This window comes from Coffea arabica, chromosome 7e, assembly GCF_036785885.1.
Source record: "Coffea arabica cultivar ET-39 chromosome 7e, Coffea Arabica ET-39 HiFi, whole genome shotgun sequence".
In the NCBI taxonomy this organism is placed as follows: Eukaryota; Viridiplantae; Streptophyta; class Magnoliopsida; order Gentianales; family Rubiaceae; genus Coffea; species Coffea arabica.
In genome coordinates this window covers 5,536,988-5,559,684 of record NC_092323.1, presented here as the reverse complement: position 1 = coordinate 5,559,684, position 22,697 = coordinate 5,536,988, and the positions used below count along the sequence as shown (strand labels likewise).

Here is a 22,697-nt window from a genome sequence, read left to right as displayed (position 1 = left end):
GTCTATTTTGCCTTAATTTCTTGTTTTGTCAATAATCGACGTAAAAATGGTACAGAAAAAAGAAATAAGAGAAAACCTATAAACGTTATTATGTTGTAGTCTTGTTGAATTTTGAGATGTGACACTATTCCCATTTATCCAAACTTTTTGTCTCCGTTTGGGGAAGTGTTTTAGGGAGGCTTTTTTAGACAAATTTTACCGTAGCAATGTTATTGGAAGAATTATGAAACAGAAAATGTTATAAGTTTTAGCTCCCCCTCCCCCTCCCCCTGCCCTTAAAAAACGGTTGTTTTTTTTCTTAGAAAAAAAACAATCCAAGCAAACGTAGAAAAGAATATATTGATAATAATAATCGTTCAAACCTTACTAATTTTATCCTCCAGACTCAAACTTTGTACATTATGGTACATTTCGTTCACAAAAAGTAAGGAATGAGAGTGGAAAAAGAGTAAACATACAATATCTGAGTACGACAGGGCTGCTATTTAGTTCATCACCACTAGAGTTGGCAAAAAAGTCTAAAATCGCCCAACCTGCCCATTAATTTTAAATGATGGGTTGGGTCAGTTGAGTTATGGATTTTGTTAGATTGCGTAAGAGCAACCCAACTTATTCATTGGACGAGTTGGGTTTTTTATTTGGACAGTCAATACCCAACTTGTTTAAAAGTAATTCAAAATAATAAATACAATATTCAATGCACATATATCCAACCACTTGCATTTGGACATGTGTTAAAATTCATTGACTAATTTGTATTTAAAATTCTCATATATATATATATATATATATATATATATATATATATATATATATGTTTTCAATCAATTTTTTTAATTTTTATTTAAAAGAACAAAGAAACTTGAAATAAAAACTCATGCTTATTTTACTTTTACAACAGTAGTTTAACTTGCTCAACTTCTATAATAATTTATTATGCCTTTTAAGAGTGTGTTGTTTTCCTCCCCTTTTTTTTTTTTTTTTTTTGTGGTTGTTCTCAAGTTGTTACTTGCTTTTGTTTGTTAATATTTCATGCACGTAGAATAGGGTTTTAAATTTGTTCTAATTGCATTCTTTTACTTTTCTCTAACTTGTTTTATTTCATTGTTAACAATTCCTCATCAATATTATAATACTACTTACATTTTCAAGCATAATATAATCTAGCATTCAATAATTTAAATACACAAAATATTACAACTTACAATAAAGCAGATATGAATAGTAAAAGTATTAATAAGTTGTGACAAAAATAAGTTTCAATCAATTAGTAGTATTAAAAAGTAAGTAAACAATTTTTTTAGCTAATCTATTTAAATGTACAATTTATTATCTAAAATTCACAATACAAGCAATATAAAATATTATTCTATTTATGATGTGTTTCCAAGGGATTTAAAAAGTGAGTGTGTGTTTATGTGTGTGAAAATATATTTATGTATGTGAAAATGTGTTTATATGTGTGAAAAAAAATATTTTTGTGTGTTAAAATGTATGTGAAAAAGTTTATGTATCAAAATGTATTAATTAATATGTTGGGTCATATTTGGATTATGGGTTTGAAATAACCCAACATGACCCGATCCACAATCAACCAAATCTAAAGTTGGATGAGTTAAATATAACCCATTTAGATGAAAACTCAATATTAATCCATCCAAGATTCGTTGAACCAGTCCAATTGCCAGGTATAATCATCCAATTGCCAGGTATAGTCCATCAGTCCATGGGTACCAAGGATGTATCTGTGTTGTAGTCAACAATTATTGCAAATCCTACCAACGTTAGGTGCGGCCCCCCGCCACGCCGGGTGTGTGTGTGTGTGTGGAGAAGACACTTTCTTTGTGGATCTGTCTGATGGAAGCGCATGGCACGTCCAATGCGGGGTGCTACTTCGTCTAAATCCGGCTCCTCAAATGAACTTGTGTCGTGAACACTAGAAAGACTTGGCAAAAGACAATTACTATTTGGACTTTGCTTGACTCATCTTTTTCTTCTAAGAAAAAGCTAAAAGCAGGGGAAAAGAGGGGAAAAAAAAAAGAGAACAAAAGAAAAGAAGAAAGAAAAGGAGAAGATGAAAACAAAGTAAGAAGCTGTTGTTAATGATGATGATGACACACAAAATCTTGCAAGGAGGTGATGACAGCTTCACAAGTATTGGTAATTGCATGCATGGCCACGGACTAACCAGGCAAAATGATGATGAATTTGGGAACTACTAGTATAAGTAACACTAGATGGGATATGCCTTCCACTCCCAGATAGGACAAGACTTCCATGGTCACCTTACACCTTCTCATCCCCACTCTCGTCTAATTTACTCGCACACCACCAAACTCCTTTAACAAACACACGCATTTTCACATACATATTGTCTTCTTGGGCACTGATGATATCTCTTTGATCATGATTCATGACTGTAGTAAGAAGATCGAAGGGAGGGAAATTAATTGATGTTGCCTTTATTCCTGTTTTTACTTTACTCTCCCCCTTCCAGGAGCGAGGTTTCCAAAAGACCCCTCTCCCCCTAGCTACATTTACAGCAATCTGATCTTTCATTATGGTCGTCCTTTTCTTCTTCTTTGAAAATTAACTAGTATAAATATCTTTTCCTCATTCAATTCAAGCAAACAAGTTTTGATCAATAAATAGCTGATATGGCTGTAGAAACTTCAGCTCCTCTACTGGTGGACTATATTAATGGCCTCCCAAAGTCGAACGAAAGCTTTCCAGATCACGAACATCGCGGTTCCAGGCCAACCCTTCCAGAGGTTAGCCAATGTGTATCCATCTTATATCGCTCTTTTTGGAATATCTTGCCCTTACTCTCGCAACAAATCTCTCAGGTTGCTGAGGAGATTAAAAAGCTATACACCATAGCCTTTCCCATGATCATCACCGGCCTGCTTGTTTATGGTAAATCCATGATATCAGTGCTATTCATGGGAAGACTGGGGAAAGATGCACTGGCTGGGGGGTCTCTTTCAAGTGGCATAGCCAACATCACTGGCTACTCCATCATCTCAGGTTTAGCCATGGGCATGGAAGGCATCTCTTCTCAAGCCTGTGGGGCTAAGCAGTGGTCAGTCATGGGTCAAACCCTGCAACGCACAATCGTCATTCTTTTGTTCGCTTCAATTCCCATTTCCCTCTTGTGGCTCAACATCCAGCCAATACTAGTCTTTTGTGGCCAAGACTCAAATATATCTTCAGTTGCAGCTAACCATCTTGCATTCTGCATACCAGACCTTGTATTCCAATCCATCATAAACCCTCTCAAAATCTTTCTGAGGACACAGAATGTAACGCTGCCCCTTATCCTTAGTGCTGTCTTTTCTCTGGCCTTGCATGCACCAGTAAATTATCTCCTCATTCATAAGCTCGGCCTAGGCATTCGAGGCGTTGCTGCGGCATCATCCATTACAGACTTCGCTACCCTTGCAACACTCGTTCTTTACATAATCTTTTCTGGGGTGTATAAAAGATCATGGCCAGGGTGGTCCCTCCAATGCTTCAATCAGTGGAAGCCGATTCTAAGCCTTGCACTCCCCAGCTGTGTATCAGTATGCTTAGAGTGGTGGTGGTACGAGTTGATGATTCTATTATCTGGTTTGCTCTCAAATGCGGCCGAAGTCGTGGCAACCATGGGAATTCTCTTGCAGGCAACTTCTCTTGTTTACATTTTTCCTTCATCTTTGGGCTTAGCGGTGTCTACTCGAGTGGGAAATGAGTTAGGAGCCAACCATCCTAGCAAAGCAAGAATTTCGTGCCTGGTAGCATTAGCATGTGCAGTGTTTACAAGCATAGCTGCAATGTCATTCGTGACAATATGCAGAAATGCTTGGGGACGAGCTTTTACACAAGACAAAGCCATTCTGTCTTTGACCGCCCTGTCCATGCCGGTGCTGGGCCTCTGTGAGATCGGAAACTGCCCCCAGACCGCCGGTTGTGGAGTGTTGAAGGGATGCGCTAGGCCGGTGTTGGGTGCTACGATTAATCTGGGCTCCTTCTACGGTGTTGGGCTACCTCTCGCAATCATCACTGGATTTGGATTGGGAAAGGGCTTATTAGGCCTATGGTTGGGTCTACTGGTGGCCCAGGCCGTGTGTTCGGTCCTGATGGTTTTTGTTCTGAGGGGAACAGATTGGATGGATCAAGCAAATAGAGCGAGCGAGTTGATTGGAATTACAGTTGATCCTGATCGTGAATCTCGGGGTGAATACGTAATATGGAATGATCATGACCGTCAACTAAGTCAGGCAAAAGAGTCTTCGGTGTGATTTTGAATCAGACCATGTTCGCATGGGAAAAAAAATTCAACCAGCGGATAGAGAAAGTCATAATGTGATGCATATATAAATTATGATGGGGTTGTGTTGTTAATATCCATATGCATCCATTTGGAAAATTTTGATGCTAATAAAGTGTGTGTTTTGAGTGTTTGTATAAAATTTTATTTTAGTTTCTCTCTTCTTCTTCCTCCTTTATTCACACAGCAGCAGCTATGGAGCTTTCGGCCACCATCAGCATTGGTGGTTGGCCACCGATGTATCTGTTGACCAGAATTATACCCTCCACTCCATTTTTCTACGTAAATTCCATTTCCGATATAAGTTTTCACAGGAAATGAATAAAAAGTAGTCAAAATCAAAAGAACCACTGGTGTTATTAAAAATGTAAACAGCATATAGAGAAAATAATAATCTAATGCATGCATATAATTACCAAATATAAATTCTGATAGTTTTTTAGGTGTTTGTATAAAATTTTACGGGAGAATCTGTAGAAATTTTTTTGTATATTTGCAGATTTAGAAAAACTAAACAATTTTTGTTTTTTTTTTCATTTTTCTCCTTCTTTTCCTCTCTTCTTCTTCCTCCTTTGCCCACACAGTAGCAATTATGGAGTTTCCGGCCACCGCTAGCTATCACCAATGTTGACCGCAACCCCTCTGTTGACTAAAATTCATCAAAATTACACCTACACTCCATTTTTTTTATGTACCTTCCGTTTCCATTATTAATTTTCACAGAAAATGGAAAAAGGGTGGTAAAAATCAAAAGAACAGGTAGTGCTATTCTTTCTTCTTCTTCTTTTTTTTTAATTTTTTTCCTTTTCTCCTTTCTTTTCCTCCTCTCCCTTCTCCCTTCTCCCTTTTCCTCCCTCCTTCCCTCCCTCTCCCCCATTCTTGTGTATCTCGCCCACCTCTCCTACCTCGATTTGGTCCAGATTGAGGCAAAAGAGATGGGTGAGATTAACGGCCAGGGGGGAGAGGGAGGGAGGGAGGAAAAAAGGAAAGAAGTAGGAGGGGAAAAAGAAGAGAGAGAAAGAAAAAAAAGAAAAAAAAAAAAGAAGGGGGAAGGGGAAAAGGAGGAGAAGGGAGAAGAGAGGCGAAGAGAATGAGGGAGACAGGAGAAGAGGGAGAGGCGATGGCGGTGAGGTGGTGATAACGGCGACAGTGGTGTTGGCCTAAGGTGGAATGGTGGTGACAAAAGAAAAAGGTGGATGTTTATTTTTTGGGTGTTTTGAGATATATATTTTTAAAAATTTTTGTGTATTTTTAGAAGTTACTGCAAACAAAATTTTTTTAAAAAAACTTGTACTATAAAATCTAGGCAAAAAACTAGGGTCCTAAGGTTATGCTGTTGCTTAAGTTCTCAAGGTCTCATGGTTTTAATATTTTAAGATCACAAACCGAGGAAATGGTTTTATTCAAGTTATTGCTTAAATTGAGACTCCAAAGACATAAATGTAACGATAGGATCGTACATCCAGCTTATTTTAGTCTCCACTTTGAACCTTTCTTTTTTATCATGATCTTCCGATTCTTAATTACAAAGCTTACCCATGTTAATCGAAAAGAAAAAAAATAAAGAGATATTCCGAAGGCAACTTCCCACGCCAAAGTGATGGATAGTCTAATACCACTAGTTCGACATTGGTGGAAAGGAAAGGCACGCAGGCACCTACGCGTTATGGCGGAATAATGTAGCAAATTGTTGGCCCTAAGAGGGGCTGGGTGGACAGCGGAATCAAATAATAATTTAATAAGTACTTATTGTATTATGATAATGTATAATTTGAAATTTTTTAATTATATTTAGCTCTTTATTTAATTTATAATATATGATAAAATTTAATATTTTATTTTTTACATCACAAAAATTACTCTAAAAGCACCAAATTTAAACTGTTACTATTAAAAGTGTTTTTCACACCAAAAGCTCTGCTCCTAATTTTATAAGGTGGTATTCAAGAAACGCCTTAAAAGTACTTTTAATACCTATAAGTGCTTTTTTATCAAAATCCTTAATCCAACTTCTAAAACGGAATTTTGTTCGTGGTCCACAACGCTCGATTCAAGAACAGGAATAAAAGCAATTTTATCTGCCCAACTCATTGCAGGAAAGAATGTGCTTTTATTGCCTAATTAGTGTAACGATTTCAGAAAAAGGGGAACAAATCAAGTCCTCAGCATCTATCTGATCCCATCGGAGCTAGATTATGTATAATAGATATTAGCCCGCAATGCAATTAAATTTTGTAGTATCATTCAAAAACTTGGAGCACGAGAGCAAGACCAATTTAATCATTAAAAAAAAAAAAGAAAAAAAAAAAAGAAACCCCATGTCGTCTTTGAGCTTTCTCAAGTTTCAACACAACGTCTTGAGTCGCTCTTCACCTAAGCAATCCCGAATTTCTACAACAAAAGATCACCAAATTAGGCAGAAGCCAAATGTAACGTCAAAAGTTTTCCATCCAAAGGTGGAGGAGTTACGAAGCTTTTTTAACAAGTTTGACGCAACTAAAGATGGGAAAATCTCCGAGGAAGAATACAAGTTAGCACTCGGGGTTACGGGAGGAAAGAACAAATATTATAGCAAAAGAGTCCGAGATGGGCAAGGTCGCTGATTCGGACGGAGATGGATGTATCGACTTTGAAGAGTTCACGAAAGTCCACAGGGCTAAAGGAGCTGGCGTGAAAGGCTTCAAGGTGCCTTTCGAGTATTTGATTTTGGACGGGAATGGGAAAATAAGCGCGGAGGAATTGTCGGAGGTGATGACGAGGCTTGGAGAAAAGTCGAGGATCCTGATGGTGATGGATTCATTAACATGGACGAGTTCATGATGCGTACCATGAACCTTTCTCCATCCTAATTACTATATATATATATAATTGGTTCCTTAATAACTAACCTGCAGTCATGTCTTTTTCTTCCTTCAAAACGGGGAAAATGAGCGCGGCGGGATTGTCGGAGGTGATGAGAAGGCTTGACAAAAAGCCGAGCTGGAGGCGTCCAGGAAAATGATAAAAGGGGAGTGGATGCTTATGAGAATGGATTCATTAACATGGCCGAGTTCATGATGTCGATGACGCGTACCATGAACCTTTCCCCATCTTAATGACTATAATTGGTTCCTTAATAATTAACCTGGACTCGCGTCTTTTTCTTCCTTCAACACCCCACCACCGCCCCGGTTTACTTTTTTTTTTTTTTTTTTTGGGTTTGGGGATGGGATTTCTCTGCACACTTTTTCTGGTATGCGGGGATTAGGGTGTCAATCGAACTTTTTGACCCATGTTTCAATGAATCCAAATTCGGTTCACAAAGTATATGGATCTCAGGTTTCAAACCATGCTAAAAGTACTCGAGTTCAGCCCCCACTATTATGTGAGTTTTGGCCTCAAATCAGATTTGACCCAAACTATAATTAAACACATAATTATATACAATATATACTTTATAATTATGAATTAATAAAAATTTACATATAAATTATTTACATTTTATGTCGTAATATGCACTAGTATTCAAGGCACATACTAATGTGTGTGCAACTAATAAAAAAATTGTGAAATATTTTGAGTATATTTATTGAAATCATTTTCAAGAAAATTGGTTTTCTATTTTTTTTAAAAAAAATGTAAAAAATTCATCAAAATAAAAGTTATAAAAATTAGTTATTTAGTAGTTCTTCATAACCATAATTGGTGGTTGTTAATTAAAATTAAGATTTACTAATAAGTTGAAAAATAGTATATGAAAAAATACATATTATTTGGTAAAAAAAATCATATTGGTAGTAGTTAGTTATCAAAGATAGATAGATTTTCATTTATACCGAAAAGTTCTCTCACCATCAAGGGTAGTTTAGAAAGTATATGAAATGACAGATTTTTGTTTACCCCAAATCCCCTCGTCTCCAATTATATATAGTATAGATAATTAGAAGTTATGGATATTATTATATATATTTTACATATATGCTTATACTCATATATGGATTGCGTTTTAATCGGACATGAGCCTAGTATGACCCAAATTCGGATCATAATTAGTTTAAACCTAATATTTAGGCTAAAACTCTGTTCGACCCAATTAAAGTTTAGACTCATTTATCTTTTATCGAGCCAAACAGGCTAAACTCGGGTTGGTCCGATCCCATTAACGTTCCCAGTAGGAATGGGAATGCACTCAATCTAGTTTATAAATGCGTAGGGGTCATTTTGAGCTGAGGGCATATATCCCTATTCAGCCCATCATGCAAAGACATTGCTGGTACAGTATTATGTACAAAGTGTGATTAATAACAGAAATTTTTTTTCTTTTAATTTGGAACCGGGATTAATAACACTTTTTGTTTCTTAAACACACAGTAAAATTAAAAAAAAAAAAAAAAAAACGGGTTCATGGCTAAACTTGCTAGTCGCTATTATATATACGAGAAGAAAAGCTTTTTAAGGCACGTGAATGACAACCATGCATTACTGCAACATATTAATTTGACTCCTCTTTCAGGCATCAAAAACAGATTAACTACCTTAAAGATAAGCTACGAAGTTCTTAACCTTTAATTTGGAATATTTTTTGACTAACTATTGACTCAGAGAATTTATTAATGTATAACATTGGCCAGCTCTCCAGGAAAGGAAGAAAGATTTTATGTGCCCGTCGATTGTATTCGCCAAGCAATGGCAGCCGTAAATTTGAGAATGGATTTTTGTCAAAACCCCTCTCAATGGTAATTTGATTGTTTGGTATACACGATACACCATTAGGAATGGATTTTAGAATTAAATATTATTATTTTTAGATTTTCTTTATTCTGATTTTCTCTTCTCGTTTTCGTCCCCCTTTACCAAACCGTCCTGCCACCTAAAAGTAAAACATAGACAGCCTCCACAAACCACCAGTTACCCTTGCTAAATCTGCCACTTCTTCAACATTTTTCTTTGGGAATAAACTGATCTATTGCAAGTTAGGCGGCAGGATAGACTCCATATTTGTGGGGTTCCTATACTTTCAACATCCAAATTCATTGTAGATACAAATTAATAAACCACTCCTTATCTTTTTTGTTTTTTCCTGATTTCCTATCCTATCTCTTTGGCACCGACTACTGTCTTGTAAGATAGGAGAGGTAAGGGGCGAAGTAGTAGTAGTATTGCATGGAGTGATAGGGAACTGGAGATGAAAAAGGGGTCAAAGTGATGGCTGAGGGCGAGGAAGAGAGGAAGTGCGTGGCTGGAGTTGGGAGGCAGATAAGAACCAGACAGAAGATCAGAGGGAGGGAGTTGTTGAAACCTATAGATTTATTTCGATAGAAACTCTAACAATCACTTTCATTAACTCTTAAAACCCATTTTTTAGTCTCATATCCCTTGACCAAACGAGTGGTTAGTCCCTTTTTGGATAGCAAATTATCTGGGATATTTTTTTTTTTTTTTTTTTTACATAGTGTAATACTTTTTTGACGTGTTATATGCAAGATTGAAGAATGCATTTACGACACAATCAAATCAAGTAAATTTTTACAAATAATAATCCTATATAGTTAGCCATGTTTTAGTTCAGCGAAGACTCCATACCTCTGATGAGGGGAGGAGAATCATTTTAACCGTTGGAGATAATTTTCAATAATTTTCAATTTCTATGTACTTCTCCAGTACATGTGGAAGTTCTACAGAATTAATGTTTACCATTGTCAGAGTAGTTGCTTAAATTAATACGTATTAGTCATTCATGTCTTCGCAAGCCATCTCTCTAGCCTCAACCTTTGTAAGAAAACCCAACAATTTACAATTGCATTGTACAAAAAAAAAAGCATGCTTCACCAAAAAATATTTTTCCAATATCACTCCTCCACCAACCTCATTCTCATCCTTGACCTCTTTTTCTTTTTATTATTCTGTTTTCATCTTCTTGGGCGAATGACATCAGCATGCTACCACCACGGCGCCGTTTTCTCTGCCCACCACAGTGCTGATCTCTGCAATCATACCTCAAACCCCAAAAGCCTCAAAACAGCATAAATCGCCCAAATCCGTACTCTAAACAACGGTCTATATTCAAGTTCCTTTGACTAGCCCTAAACTCACCGCCGTGGAGAACTCTCGAAACTGCAGTCCTCTTCAAGTTTTCTTCTCTTTATTACTCAAATTAATGCTTACCGACACATAATTTTCAAAAGGGCGCGCAGACGAAATTGAATCTGATGGGCGCTTTCTCCATTGCTAAATAACACATCTAATTATCGATTCATTAGAGATTCGTGTGATAATATTCAAAATTTGTAATTTTCTCTTGTTGATCGGCTTTAAAAAGAAAAAAAAAAAAAAAAGAAAGAGGGAAAGTGGTTGGAGATTAGACAGAGAGGCAACAAAAGAAGGGAGAAGAAATTAAATTTAAATTGCTTAATTACGTTATATGAAAATTGGAATTTAGTAAGGGATTAAACTGACTTAAAATGTTCGTAAGGTGGTTAGGAATGTCTTGTCGTACGGCCAAGGAATGTTAAAATCGCATAAATGTTCAATGAAATTGTTAAATACTTTAGGGGATGTTTCTGAAATTATCTCTACCCTTTTTTGTTATTTGGGGGCAAGCTACGTAGATCTCATTATACATGTCACTATCTTTATTTTCCTCTTCATAGATAAAAGAAGCGAAAATTGTCAATTTGGTCTCTCATATTTTGGAGAAAAACTTTTTTAATCCCTCACATTTAAAATAAGTTAAAATAGTCCCTCATATATAAAGAATTTGCCCTTTTGATCCCAAAGCTTATTTTTGCTCAGTTTTCTACTAAAAAAACACACGCCTAGCTCAATGCCCATAATTACAAAAGCAAAATAGATATAAAATTTGTATCCCTTCATCAAACAAAAAAAAAAAAACACACACACACACATTACGACTCCTTCCGCCATTTTCAACCACTAAAACCCTATTTCTAATTTGAAGTAACTAAACCCCAATTCTCAGTAACAAAACTTTGGTGCGTGTACCTTCACAAAAGGCGATGAAGAAAATGGCACAGGGATTTGATTGAAAAAGGATAAAAGCGATTGAGAAGTACCTGTGAATCAATACACATGATAATATAATTTCAGAAGGATGGCAAACAAAGCAGGAAATTAAAGCTTCAACCCATTTGATCTGACTATGGTGACTTTATGTACCACTTTGATAAAATAAAAGGATGATTGTGTAAATTCTTATCTAAATACCGTAATATATAGTTTTTGTGAACTTGCTAAAAGCTTTGTTATTGAGAATTGGGGTTTGGTGGTTGGGAATTAGAAATAGAGTTTGATGGATAAAAATTGAGGGTAATGGGAGGTCATGTATAATAATTATTTTTTTTTTTTGGTAAAGGGAAACAAATTTTATTCCCACTTTATCCTTAAAAAAATCATGGGCGCATGAAGTAGCCGTGCATTTGTTGGCTAGAAAATTGAGCAAAAATGAACATCGGGACCAAGTGTGCAAAATTTTTATATCCAAGAGATTATTTTGACTAATTTTAAACGTGAAAAATGACGGAAAATGTTTTTTTTTTTTTGCCCTGAAATGGTGTGTGTACTATTTAAGGTCCTCAATGTAGCGTGAAAGTCAGCATACCTTTTGGGTTGGCTGTGGTTTCCCTTAGATAGTGGGTGTGTGTGACGTGATCCTGCCGACCCGTCAGTATCCCGACCAGCCCACCATTTTCTAATGTGATGACTTGGAAAGTCAAAGCTCAGTCAACCAAGCCCACTGCATACCATGGTGCCAGTATCCCACTATTCAAACAACTACTATGCCAGCAGCCTCTGCGCTTGTGCTGTGCCTTCCATGGCCTGATCTTTGTGTTGTGATTCCCCTTTCTTCTCCTTCAGTTCAGGGCCTCAGGCATCTTTGCTTTGTAGATGGTGGGATTTCTAGCTTCTGGTCCTGCCACCAATTTTGTCACCCTTTTCTTCTCTCTCTCTCTCTACTTACAAATTTTCCAAAATGAATGCGTAATAGTACAAAGCACAGAAGAACACAAAAAAAGGCTCAGTCAAAAACATCTGATACATTTCAATTTTAAAGTCATCAAGAAATGAATGCGAGCGTCTTACTATTTCAATTGCTTTATTACTCGCCAGCAATGGAAACTGTTACACTTGCCAGGCGCCAGCCTAAAACTGGGTACCCGATCCATCACATGTTCATAAATCGTCCCAGTTTTTACCAATTTATACTAGCTCACTCATTAAATCTCTGTCGACCCTCCGCCTGCTGCTGCCACATTGCATTATTATCACTACTATTATTCATTCTTGCATGAGAATTGAGATAGGGATGAGATGAGAGGAGCCCCACCCCACCCCTCCCTTTAGTTTTCGATTTTGCATATATGATGAATCAATGCTAACATGTGCATTCTTGTCTTCTTCCCAATTTTTTTTTTTTTTTTAATTTCCTTTTCTGCTTTTGGCTCTTCCCTTGGAGTGTAAACATGCAGGAATCCCGGTTGCCACCAGCACTGGGTTATATATCTCAAAAACACATGCCAATAATGTTCATCTTCTTAAATTGCATTTAAAGGACAACGGTGCAGTATTTTAAGAGTAGCACATCTTTTGTTCTTCCACGTTTCAAAACTAGGTTGCATTGCCACAAGCTCAAAGTCGACCAGTTGATATGCCTGTTCTCGTTTCTTAGTTAAAGGATAGGAGAATCTGAGTGAATGATTTCGTTTAAAACGCAATGCCAAATAGTAGTTGCGTATTCGAGAAAAAAAAAAAAAGAAGAAAAGAAAACAGAAAACAATAATAGAATGTGAAGCATGTGATGCTGATGCTGGTCAAAATGCTACAAAGCGGACAGACTACTTGCACCAGAATTGTTATAGTACTAGTGTTGTTACTATCTGAATTCTGAGTTCGCCAAGCTAAAAGCGAGTGCATGAAAGATCCAAAAGATGCACAGAATGTCCGGCACGAAGCACTAAAACGGTAGTGGTAATGAAATGACAGATTGGCTTCAATCCCACGAGCAGTCCAAACCCTTGACCAGGAGCCCTGGATTCTAATCCAAGATTTGGAATCGGCCATCAATGCACTATCATCACTCAATGCCAAATTATCATGCAATGACAATAGCCATCACATCTTGACATGATCGCCTTGTCCAGAAAACATTAAACCTACCTTCCTTGTTTAGATAGCATTCTTTTTCCTTGCCAATGCCCACCTTGTTTCCTGTCAATTTGTACTTGTCCCCCCTAAAACAAGAAATCCGCTTTCACTTGCGATCTCTTGATTATAGGTGAAATATCTTAACAACTAAATCATACATTCATTGTCAACTTATATATCACTTGATAAAATTCAGTCGAAATTGAAGACTTTAGTTGACAGATCAAAAGAAATCATGATTTTAATGAAGTAGTTCAATTTTGAAGACATAATTTATAAGCAAAACTCTATAGTTAGATATCTTTCTTTTTATTCAAGTTTAGGATGACACAAGTCTTTCAAGGTGGACTCGTCGTTTATTAAAAGCTCATAGGACTCGTCGTTTATAAATTTTTGGGAAAGACCCACCAATTAACAATTTTTTTAAAGACCCAATTAACTCATTTATGTTTATGCAAAAATATTTTGATACTCTCTAATTTCTTGAAAGAAAAAAAAAAGGCTTATACGACGTAGGGAGGGTTTCCCTCATGTGCAAAAGAAAGAATTCTGAAATTTTCAAGGGGTGAAACTGAAATTCCCTGTTTTGCTTCCAAGGGCAGTCACCTTCCTGTTGGATATAAATACAAGCATCTTGAATTGGTGAGACGCTGCCGTGGTACTGTGCTAGCGCCCCAGAAGAGGAAGGTAGGTCCCCTGTTTCCCCACCCACCCTCCACCCCCGCCTCCCCATAAGAAAAAACCCCATCAACCCCCATTGGATGATTTATTTAGGTGTAGAACCATAGGGCTTCTTTCACTTCGCTTGACCAAACTTGAATTGAATTTCCCCACCCTTTTTTTCATTTTTGATGTCTTTATGTTGTTGGTTGTGAGTTGTTAGCGTTCCATGGCATGCTTAGACATGTACAACCAGAACAGCAACGATCAGCACAGCAAATTACCTCTTGGGGTTGGGGCTCCCAATACTCCTCCTACTACCATCATCAGCCCCAGGATCTCCTTCTCCAATGACTTCATTGAATCCTCCTCCTCCTCCATCACCAGTCATTCTACTTCTCATCGTCCCCACATGGTGAGGACCTACAGGGATGCCCCTGTTTCTTCAGACTTCGAATTCTCTGTGTCCAACTATTCCATGATGAGTGCTGATGAGCTCTTCTCTCAAGGCAGGCTGCTGCCCCTCAAAGAAAATTGCGGCACCCGTCAGTTCCAGAAAACAACTACTCTCAGGGATGAGCTGCAACAAGTTGAAGAAGAAGACGACGAAGATGATATTTTCTCGTTGAGGCCTCCCAAGAGCTCCAGTACCAGGTGGAAGGGCTTCCTCGGCCTTAAAAAGTCTCACATTGGATCTAAAAAAATTGACAAGGCTGAAGGGTCCAGGTCTGCTTTCGCTCAAGACGAAGCTCATTCAGGTACATTTGTTAAAGAGTCTTTCTTCTTTGCTTTTTCAGGCCCGCTTTCATTTGTTGAGATTCGGATATATTCTCGCGGTTAAGTGTTCTTTCTTTCTTTCTTTTTTTAATAAAATATCATCGTTCTGGGTACGAGAAGGGTCTTTTCCTTCTTCCGGTAGTAGTAAAAAGAGTCTCTTGCTCTTTTCGTTTTGAAACAGAGTCTTCTCACCGTTCTCACTTACCCAGAAAAGTGTTTTAGAAAATATCCTTGCATTGGTTTTGAGTAGTTTACACTTAAGAGTTGAAATAACGTGACCAGTACTGATACATAAGACGGTGTTGAGTTGCAGGAAATGGTGAATGATGGAGGGTCAGGTTCCCAGATGAACGAGGATCAGCTTCGATTGTAGTGGATGATGACAACGTTGTACTATTAGAGTGCTGTAGTGTAGTCAGTAATGGAGGTTTGTAGGCCGACATTGTACTAAAATTGAGTCCATCATTTCATCATGAATTTGGTAGTATTAGCCGGGGTTCGGGTTGGATTGTTGCATTTGTAGCAAGTACTTTAGTGCAATTGGATTTAACATGTTATCCGTGGTTTTGGAGTTCCCATTTCATCTTTCTTCTCTCTCTTTTTTCTGTGCAGAAGATTGATGTTGTTTCGGCTGCTTTCTGTACAGAAAGTGTTAGTATTATTATTGTTTGCAGTTGAAAAGCGCTTTTTGCTCTGTCAAGCTTAAGCACTTTCCTTCTGCAACATGTGCTTTTAAGCTTCTGGGATTAGAATTGAGCTAGCATTTCGTTTTTATGCAAGACGAAAAGGCCTGATGGGAGGAAATGTGTCTTGGTAGTGCAGTATTAGAGCTTAATTACATTGCAGTTAGTAACTAATCAAAAAAAGAAAAGTTCTAAAAAGGGTATCAACCGCCGGGGGTTTTCCAGAACAATGGAAAAAGCTAATGATTAAAGAACTCAAGAGGTGGCAGTGCAAGTGCAGGAGAAGCGACTCTCTGGCAGTCAACATGACAGCTAAGCCACAGCTGTGAATCTGTGGCACAAAATCGCGTCGAGAAGCACACAACAATAACATGTTGTACGAAAAACTTCGTTCCAATTAATAAAACTACTATTAACTAGTCCCACATCTGACAAAGTGCAAATGGGCGTAACTTCACTGTAAATCCGGTTTTGTCACCGGTCAAAGTACTAGCTAGTCGTGGAAGCACCACCAGTAGTGGCTCAAGAACCTTCTTGCTCGGTTCGCGTCCCTGACGAAATCTTGGCCTATCTCCGTCCTTTCTTTTTCCCTCTCTTTGTTTTCACTCTCCTCTTTGACCGTAACAATTCCTAATCCTTTAAAGCTTTTTCTACTTAACCGTCCTTCCAAACTCTTTGGAGGCTTTTTCTACATTTGTCTAGTCCTTCCAAAGACTAATGTGGAACAGATGTGAACTACCAATACTAAGAGAAGTTCATTAGTCAGTGAAGGCGAAGAGGAGTATATGAATCCCTGTAATCTTTATCGGGCAAACCGTGTCACAGACCTAACGCCTGAAAACGAAGAACCAGTCAAGGGAAACAGGTAAATTACCAGAAAGACAAAAAGGCATAAGGCTGATCCATCCGGTGCTTCGCCTGCAAAAACACGAACAATGTCCCAAAACCCGCCACCCTACCTTAACCGAAAGGTGACAAATATTACTATTGTCTTTTGATTATTATCAGCTACCTAAGCCCTCAGTCTCAGAAGACGCACCGGCCTGGTGATACCACTAAATCTGAATGGAGCTGCCGCATCCATGACCCTTTCCTTCTTAACAAGAAACGTGTTTTTGTTGTTGTTGGGGTGAGCTGGGGGAGGATGGATGTGGCTGTAATATGATTGATTGATTGTCCCTACCATGCACGGTCTAACAAAGTAACAACCCATGTATTACAAACATCTTCATCAAAAGCTTCACTAGATCTAAAGAGCTGATGAACTACTCTCAGTACTTCTACGTAGGATTTATATTGCAAATTCACATCTTTATAATATTATGCTCTTCTTCCTTTCTCCATGCTGCATATAACACATGGTAAATGCACAAGATAACCAAGCTATCAATATGATTACCATGGAGCATTAACCTCTTCCTGGAACAGTATCTCATAGCTCTCGGCCTTCGACTTTAGTGCCTCTATTTCAGCATCGTATTTTTCAGAAGTTGCCTTCAATTCTACAAGCTTGGCTTCAAGATTTCTGATCTCATCTTCAGTGCAAGCTCGTGCATTTTTAGCCTCCCAGTACCTCTTTGCCTCTGAGGCCCCTTCACCTTCGAAAGCCATACTCAGCAGCCTGCGCATACGTGCTCTTAAAAATCCAACATTCATGCCCAAAAGTTCAAAGGACCTCAAAGACTTTTCCCATTTCTCAAATTCTTTTCGGGAGGTGGTCACTTTGCAAGCTCTTATGGCTTCTGCGGTATTGACAGCTTCAAATATCATTCCAGCAGCCAACTTACAATGAAGCCCTGGGAGAAAACGTTCATGAAGAAAAACATTCTTGCTGCAGCAGAGCTCATAATACTTTCGTCGTACATGTTCAGGAAGCTCAGAATCTATGCATACCCCATTCACCATGATGCGGAACTCCTCAAAGCCTTTAATGTCCCTAAAACGAACAGCATCAGCTGAAAATTTGGAACCCTCCAAAACTTCTGAAGCCACCTCATCACTATCATTTCCAGATTGTTCCTCCAGGTGTCCCAAATGCGGGAGTATTGATCTTGACAGGCCAGCTTTCTGTTTCTTCTTTTGCACCACAGTCAAAGGAAGAGATTTTGGACGCTTTTTTTTCTTGTTTTGAAGATCTACATTTCCCTCCACTTTTTGAATTTATTGCATAATTTGAAAATTCCATGATGCCAGAAAACAATAAATAATTAGCACAGAAGCTTGTGACACAATAAAATTAAATTATTCAACAGATTATTGACTAACCAATTGCATCACTTTGTTTTGCAAGTGTATCCAGATTTAAAAGGCTAAGAGCACCATCAACCTCAGTCAGATCATTAGCCCTTATTACAAGGACCTGCAGACGAGAAAGCACATGAACAGAAGAATATGCACAGCTTGAAAACAACATGGTCATCTATGAAATAAATATTCGTCTGCTCATATCTGCCAGGACTTATTTGGTGGACATGAGCTGATAAGCTTTTCTCAGAAAAGCTTGCTTTAATCTGAAACAATACTATAACCTTTTCCTTAGTCGGAAAATATACTGTCTCCTTTATTATTTTCTTTGGGCTTGGGGTTTGTTCTGATCATAGAGCGTAGTTGAAATCAAATTGAGCTCAAGCTTCAAAATGGAATAAACACCATTATCACATCTATGTAGCTAAAAGAACATTAGAGAAACATCTAAAATTGGTCCCAGTCTTGTCTCCATTTCTTCAAGGAGCAGGAATAAGGGGAAGGATGTCATAAATTGGAAGGTAAAAGATGTTTTATTTGCATATTGATGGACTCAAAGACATGCAGGTTTCCAATATCGCACAAGATGCATAATTGGACTTAAAAACTGTCAAAAACATTTCCATAACTAAACAAAAAGTTTTTTCCAAGTTCTGATAGATTTGCAACCTGGTCCAAGTTTCCTCAAGGGAAAATGCAAATAAAATAGAAGAGAAAGAAGCAGTCAAAATTCATGTTTATTTATACCTTCATTGCCCGTGCTAAATGGCTGCTCTCATATGGCACACACCTGTGTCCTTGCCTAATAGTTTTGCTTCCAATGCCACATGCACTATTTTTATTAAGATAAAATCATGTTTGATATACAAATTTTATCACTATGTACACCACCATGCGCTACAAATTTCTTAGAAAACAAGATGGAGATCACCTATTATGGGATCAATGCTTTTGGCTTAATATCACATCGTTTTCTATAAACAAGTAAAGTTTGAAGTCGATAGAAGATTAAGCAACAGATTTCACGCAACATAAGAGTTTAAGCAGAAACAGTTTCTTGCACCTTGAATGTCGTAGGCCCAATTAATTGGAAGATTAAGACATCTCCCTCCACCAACTTGTGTGCAGCAACAAACTTTCTCCATCCAGCACTTAGTCCTGTCTTTTCTGAAATGTACTTAATCTCAAACTGTTCCCCACTTTCATCTTCAAGAACTACTGCAGTGTCCTTTCTTGGTAGATGCGTCTTACAAAATGGCACAGGAAGGCCCTGAACAACAGTAATTATATAACCAAAAGTCCATTGCCAATCCAAAGGATTAATTGCAGTGTATTAAATTAAATCCTTTAAAGCAAAGCTTACCATCCAAAAACAACTACCAACATGCGATCTAACCAACAATTTTACAAAGCTAGGATACTCATTCCCTAAACTTGATTGAACCTCCTCTGCTCGAATCATGGTAGCTGGCTTTACTTGGACAGGGTTCCTAGACCCATCATCTGCAGACTTCTCCTGTTTACTTCATTACATAAATCAACAAGCCATTCTGACTTCAGCATAAGCATAAAAGGTTAATAAGCGAAGTTGAGAAATTTAAGAACTGAACCAACCTCACATGTTTTCCTCCACCATCAGTTATTGCCTGCTATGCGTAGACCATCAGATTTTCATATCAATAATTGCCATTAAGCAAGAATAATAAAGGAAACACCACAACGAAGATACATTGGCAGTATGGCATAGCAAAAAACATAGGGCTTTAGGGACATTCCATGACAAGCTGCAAAAACATACAAATCTACCTATCAATTCTGACCTAAAACCAAGATGTTCTAGTATGTATACTATGGAATAAATTCTGATTAGTAAGGGAGGGACAGGAAACTCAAAAGAGGAGTACAGAACCCATGGGGCAGATGAGAAAATTAAAACGACAAGTGGAATTATATTTATACCTTGATTGATCCAAGCCACATAGAGTTTCCTCATGATCATGGGTGATTATGAGGGGACAAAGAAGCTATAACAGAACCAAAAAAAATCTTCAAGTAGGTTTTAAAATTAGTTGACAAACTTAAAAGCTACATAAGCCTTGCTTGAAACTCAACCATGTTTCCACTTTGTTGAGTCCAAGCTGATCAAGTAGACCACGAAAACTTGAAATTGAGCAAACCATTACTCGGCTTAAGACTTACTGTGCCTAATACACGTTTGCATTCAAGGCCACCTACATTCTATTTATGAGAGGACGCACAGACATAATTTTGGTCAGTAAACTATTCGACATGTCAACTATGATAAAAGGTTCCTTATTTTTCTCAAAGAAGTTCATGAATAAGAACCAAAAACAAAATGTTAAAGAACACAGCTCGTGGATCTTTAGTTAGTATCGGGCATGGGATATTCTAGGAAGGTAGAGAGTTCAGTAATTAATCCATGGGAAAGAAAGAAAGGAAGTTGCCACCCTTCTCAAAAATTGCCAAACAGTTGACGGAAACAGACTAAAATAGATAAACAGGATGACATCTCACTTGTTCAGATTTGGAAACAGAAGGCTGCTTCTTCTTCCTTCTTACGATAATAGGTGATATCTCATCTATCAACTCCTTGGGTTTCCTCTTCCTTTTCCCCTGGACAGATGAACCAGATCTACCACCGATTAGAGCAAATCGACAAACATATGAACAAACAGAAGCAGAAAGGTTAAAAGAATAGAGACCAGGTACTGGGGAACAGGAGTAGTGGTTGGAGATAATTCAGGCGGGTTATTTTTGTTATTTTCAGAGTTGGAAATCATGGGATTGTTTCCATCAGGGATAAGCCATCCGCAGGCCTGTCCTTCTTCCTCCACAGCCTCTGTTTTCAGGACTTCTTGATCAGCAGTAACCTGGTGGTTTTCTTGATATTGGACTTCAGGACTTGGACTTGGCTGCACTGGCTTTATCTTCAACCTCATATCTGTTAAAAATCAAAACTTTAACCCAACATAAATAGAAATGGAACCGAGAAACAGGAGGATTAGTCGTATTCAGGTGTACTTTTGTCGCAGATTTGTTGTTACCTGTGCGAAGAAGAAATGAATGTGGGAAGGGAAGAGCAGAGGAAAGGTAAAATCGAAACCTGGGAAGATGTGGGTGCCGTGGTGCGTGGGTCAGACAACACAAGCCCCTGCTATTTTTTCTCTTTTTTGTTTTTTTTTTTAATTTATCTTATTTTTCTCTCTTGGTTTGGTTTTAACTGTTGAAAAAGAAAACAGGGGCCTGATGGCTCGGCCCTGTGTCTTATGCCTTCCTTGTACTAACATCATTCTACAATGAAAGACGATGGTATTTTCATCTCTGAAGATCTCGTCTCATCCCCTTGTTTTTTTTTTTTTAACTCATCCCATCCTCTTGGAAACGCACTCCCAATTTAGAAAGCTACGGGGTAAATTCAGGTTGGAGCTATAAGGTTTTGGACAGTATGTCAAGACTGATCCGTTTTTACTGCTTTAGACAAAAGGAAACGGAATGTTGCAATCGAAGCTATAAAGAGTCGAAGTCGTTTTACTTTAAAAGCCGAAGGGGTAATTTTATACCCTGCGTCAAAACCTTTGTGGGGTGACCCATCATTTAAATCTAGAAATTGTTGTGGGAGCTCCGCAGCATAATCTACAATGGCAGATAGATCTGAAGATTGAGCGGTGCCCACCTGGTTTATTACGGCATACACCTGCACCTTTTTACGGTGGACTGGGAAAAAAAATGTGTACAGGTTTCAAAGTACTCAGTTTCTGCATCTGCTTTTTCCACTCTGTTTCTTCCATCTGGACACTGGATGTGGCTGCCGGTGCAAGGAGGGGCGGGGATAAAGCTTGAAATCCGTTTCCTGTCTGGAAAATGCTTGTCGAAAATTAGGATAATTCAGGAAGAATAGACATGAAGGATTTGGCCAGAATTAGACTTATTTTTGTCTTTTGACCTTTCTGATCTAATTCTGATTAGAATTTTTCCAAACCTTTCCGATCAATTCTGATTAAATAGCACCTTGGGTTGCAATAGCATCTTCCAGGGATAAAAATGATTTCTCGGTTTCTCCACCATGCTAATGGACCAACGACCTGTCTGTGTGGAAGGGTCGAGTGGAGTGGTTGGAAAAGGAAAACAAAAAAAAAAAAGTGAAAACTAGAGAAGTAGCCCCTGTAGCAGATGCGAACGAGTTCATGGGCCTTGTGCTCTAAATGTTATACTGCATTATTTCGATCACGCAATGAATAACGAGCCTAATTAATGACCCTTATTGGGCTTTATATTCACTACTTTTCCCGCATTCGCACACTTCAACAGAAGGAAGGGTCTGTGGATCTTTATGTACCTAACCGGGAAAACGATGTTTATGGTGCCTAATTGAAGCTTGTAAAAATATCAACCGGAACCCGACACGAGGTTTACCAAAACGTGAGAAAGACAATCCAGAGAAGAGAACCACAACAAAGCCTTCTCGACAACATTTGCCGCTTACCGGAATCTCGTAGATGCGAGATTATGACGTTGTTAATGTACTAAGGATTTGGATCAAACGTCTTTCCGTCTAGTTGTTGTTGGTTCAGCGTTTTCATGAGGATGGACGGGCTGCGGATGAGTATCCCAGCTTCGCAATTGGAATATGTAGAAAACGATGGCAAATTGGACCAAAAGCAGCAGCATAGCCTGCTTCCATACATTGACCGCTTCCAAACTTTGAAAATTTGTCTCTTTTTTTTCCCATATTTTTTTAAAAGAATTGATGAGTTATACGGGATTCTACGGTCAAATCAGTATTCTATCATGTAGATCAAAAAGCCTTGGATAACCCATCGATGCGCCAATGTGTACTTGGATCCTTTCCATTGGACCAATTC

The 22,697-nt window shown here is 38.1% G+C and overlaps 3 protein-coding genes and 1 long non-coding RNA gene across 9 annotated transcripts; 2 read left to right on the top strand and 2 right to left on the bottom strand.

Moving 5' to 3' along the window:
* The first annotated feature begins 2,259 nt into the window (after positions 1-2,259).
* On the top strand, positions 2,260-4,466 carry LOC113701515 (protein DETOXIFICATION 49-like). Its single transcript, XM_027222224.2, has 2 exons — positions 2,260-2,771; positions 2,847-4,466. Exons 1-2 carry the CDS (start codon positions 2,658-2,660, stop codon positions 4,278-4,280), a joined length of 1,548 nt encoding a protein of 515 aa, XP_027078025.1. The 5' UTR covers positions 2,260-2,657; the 3' UTR covers positions 4,281-4,466.
* A 1,933-nt stretch (positions 4,467-6,399) lies between these two features.
* On the bottom strand, positions 6,400-7,513 carry LOC140010888 (uncharacterized). Its single transcript, XR_011818069.1, has 2 exons — positions 7,198-7,513; positions 6,400-6,700 (listed from the first exon to the last, which is right to left on the bottom strand). It is a non-coding gene; the product is annotated as an uncharacterized lncRNA (long non-coding RNA).
* A 6,617-nt stretch (positions 7,514-14,130) lies between these two features.
* On the top strand, positions 14,131-15,470 carry LOC113701823 (uncharacterized). The gene is made up of 2 exons (XM_027222646.2): positions 14,131-14,868; positions 15,201-15,470. The coding sequence occupies exons 1-2, from the start codon at positions 14,340-14,342 to the stop codon at positions 15,212-15,214; spliced, it is 543 nt and encodes a 180-aa protein (XP_027078447.1). The 5' UTR covers positions 14,131-14,339; the 3' UTR covers positions 15,215-15,470.
* Positions 15,471-16,721: 1,251 nt separating this feature from the next.
* Positions 16,722-21,780, bottom strand: LOC113701822 (B3 domain-containing protein Os01g0234100). 6 transcript variants are annotated; one of them, XM_072059041.1, is made up of 8 exons: positions 21,509-21,780; positions 20,538-20,776; positions 20,350-20,448; positions 19,429-19,463; positions 19,178-19,337; positions 18,878-19,084; positions 17,836-17,929; positions 16,722-17,720 (listed from the first exon to the last, which is right to left on the bottom strand). In XM_072059041.1, the coding sequence occupies exons 2-8, from the start codon at positions 20,772-20,774 to the stop codon at positions 16,966-16,968; spliced, it is 1,587 nt and encodes a 528-aa protein (XP_071915142.1). In that variant the 5' UTR covers positions 20,775-20,776; positions 21,509-21,780; the 3' UTR covers positions 16,722-16,965. The 6 variants fall into 6 exon arrangements, with proteins under 6 accessions (XP_071915142.1, XP_071915141.1, XP_027078446.1 ...); XM_072059040.1 differs by lacking the exon at positions 21,509-21,780 and adding an exon at positions 20,880-21,117 and having other exon boundaries at positions 20,538-20,792; XM_027222645.2 differs by lacking the exon at positions 21,509-21,780 and adding an exon at positions 20,939-21,116.
* Positions 21,781-22,697: the final 917 nt, after the last annotated feature.

Coding starts and splice junctions, on each gene's coding strand:
- LOC113701515 (XM_027222224.2), top strand. CDS start 2,658: ATGGCTGTAGAAACTTCAGCTCCTCTACTGGTGGACTATATTAATGGC. Junction 2,772..2,846: donor CCAGGCCAACCCTTCCAGAG/GTTAGCCAATGT, acceptor CAAATCTCTCAG/GTTGCTGAGGAGATTAAAAA.
- LOC113701823 (XM_027222646.2), top strand. CDS start 14,340: ATGGCATGCTTAGACATGTACAACCAGAACAGCAACGATCAGCACAGC.
- LOC113701822 (XM_072059041.1), bottom strand. CDS start 20,774: ATGAGGTTGAAGATAAAGCCAGTGCAGCCAAGTCCAAGTCCTGAAGTC. Junction 20,449..20,537: donor CTCCTGTTCCCCAGTACCTG/GTCTCTATTCTT, acceptor TCATCTGTCCAG/GGGAAAAGGAAGAGGAAACC. Junction 19,338..19,428: donor GGTGGAGGAAAACATGTGAG/GTTGGTTCAGTT, acceptor TATGTAATGAAG/TAAACAGGAGAAGTCTGCAG.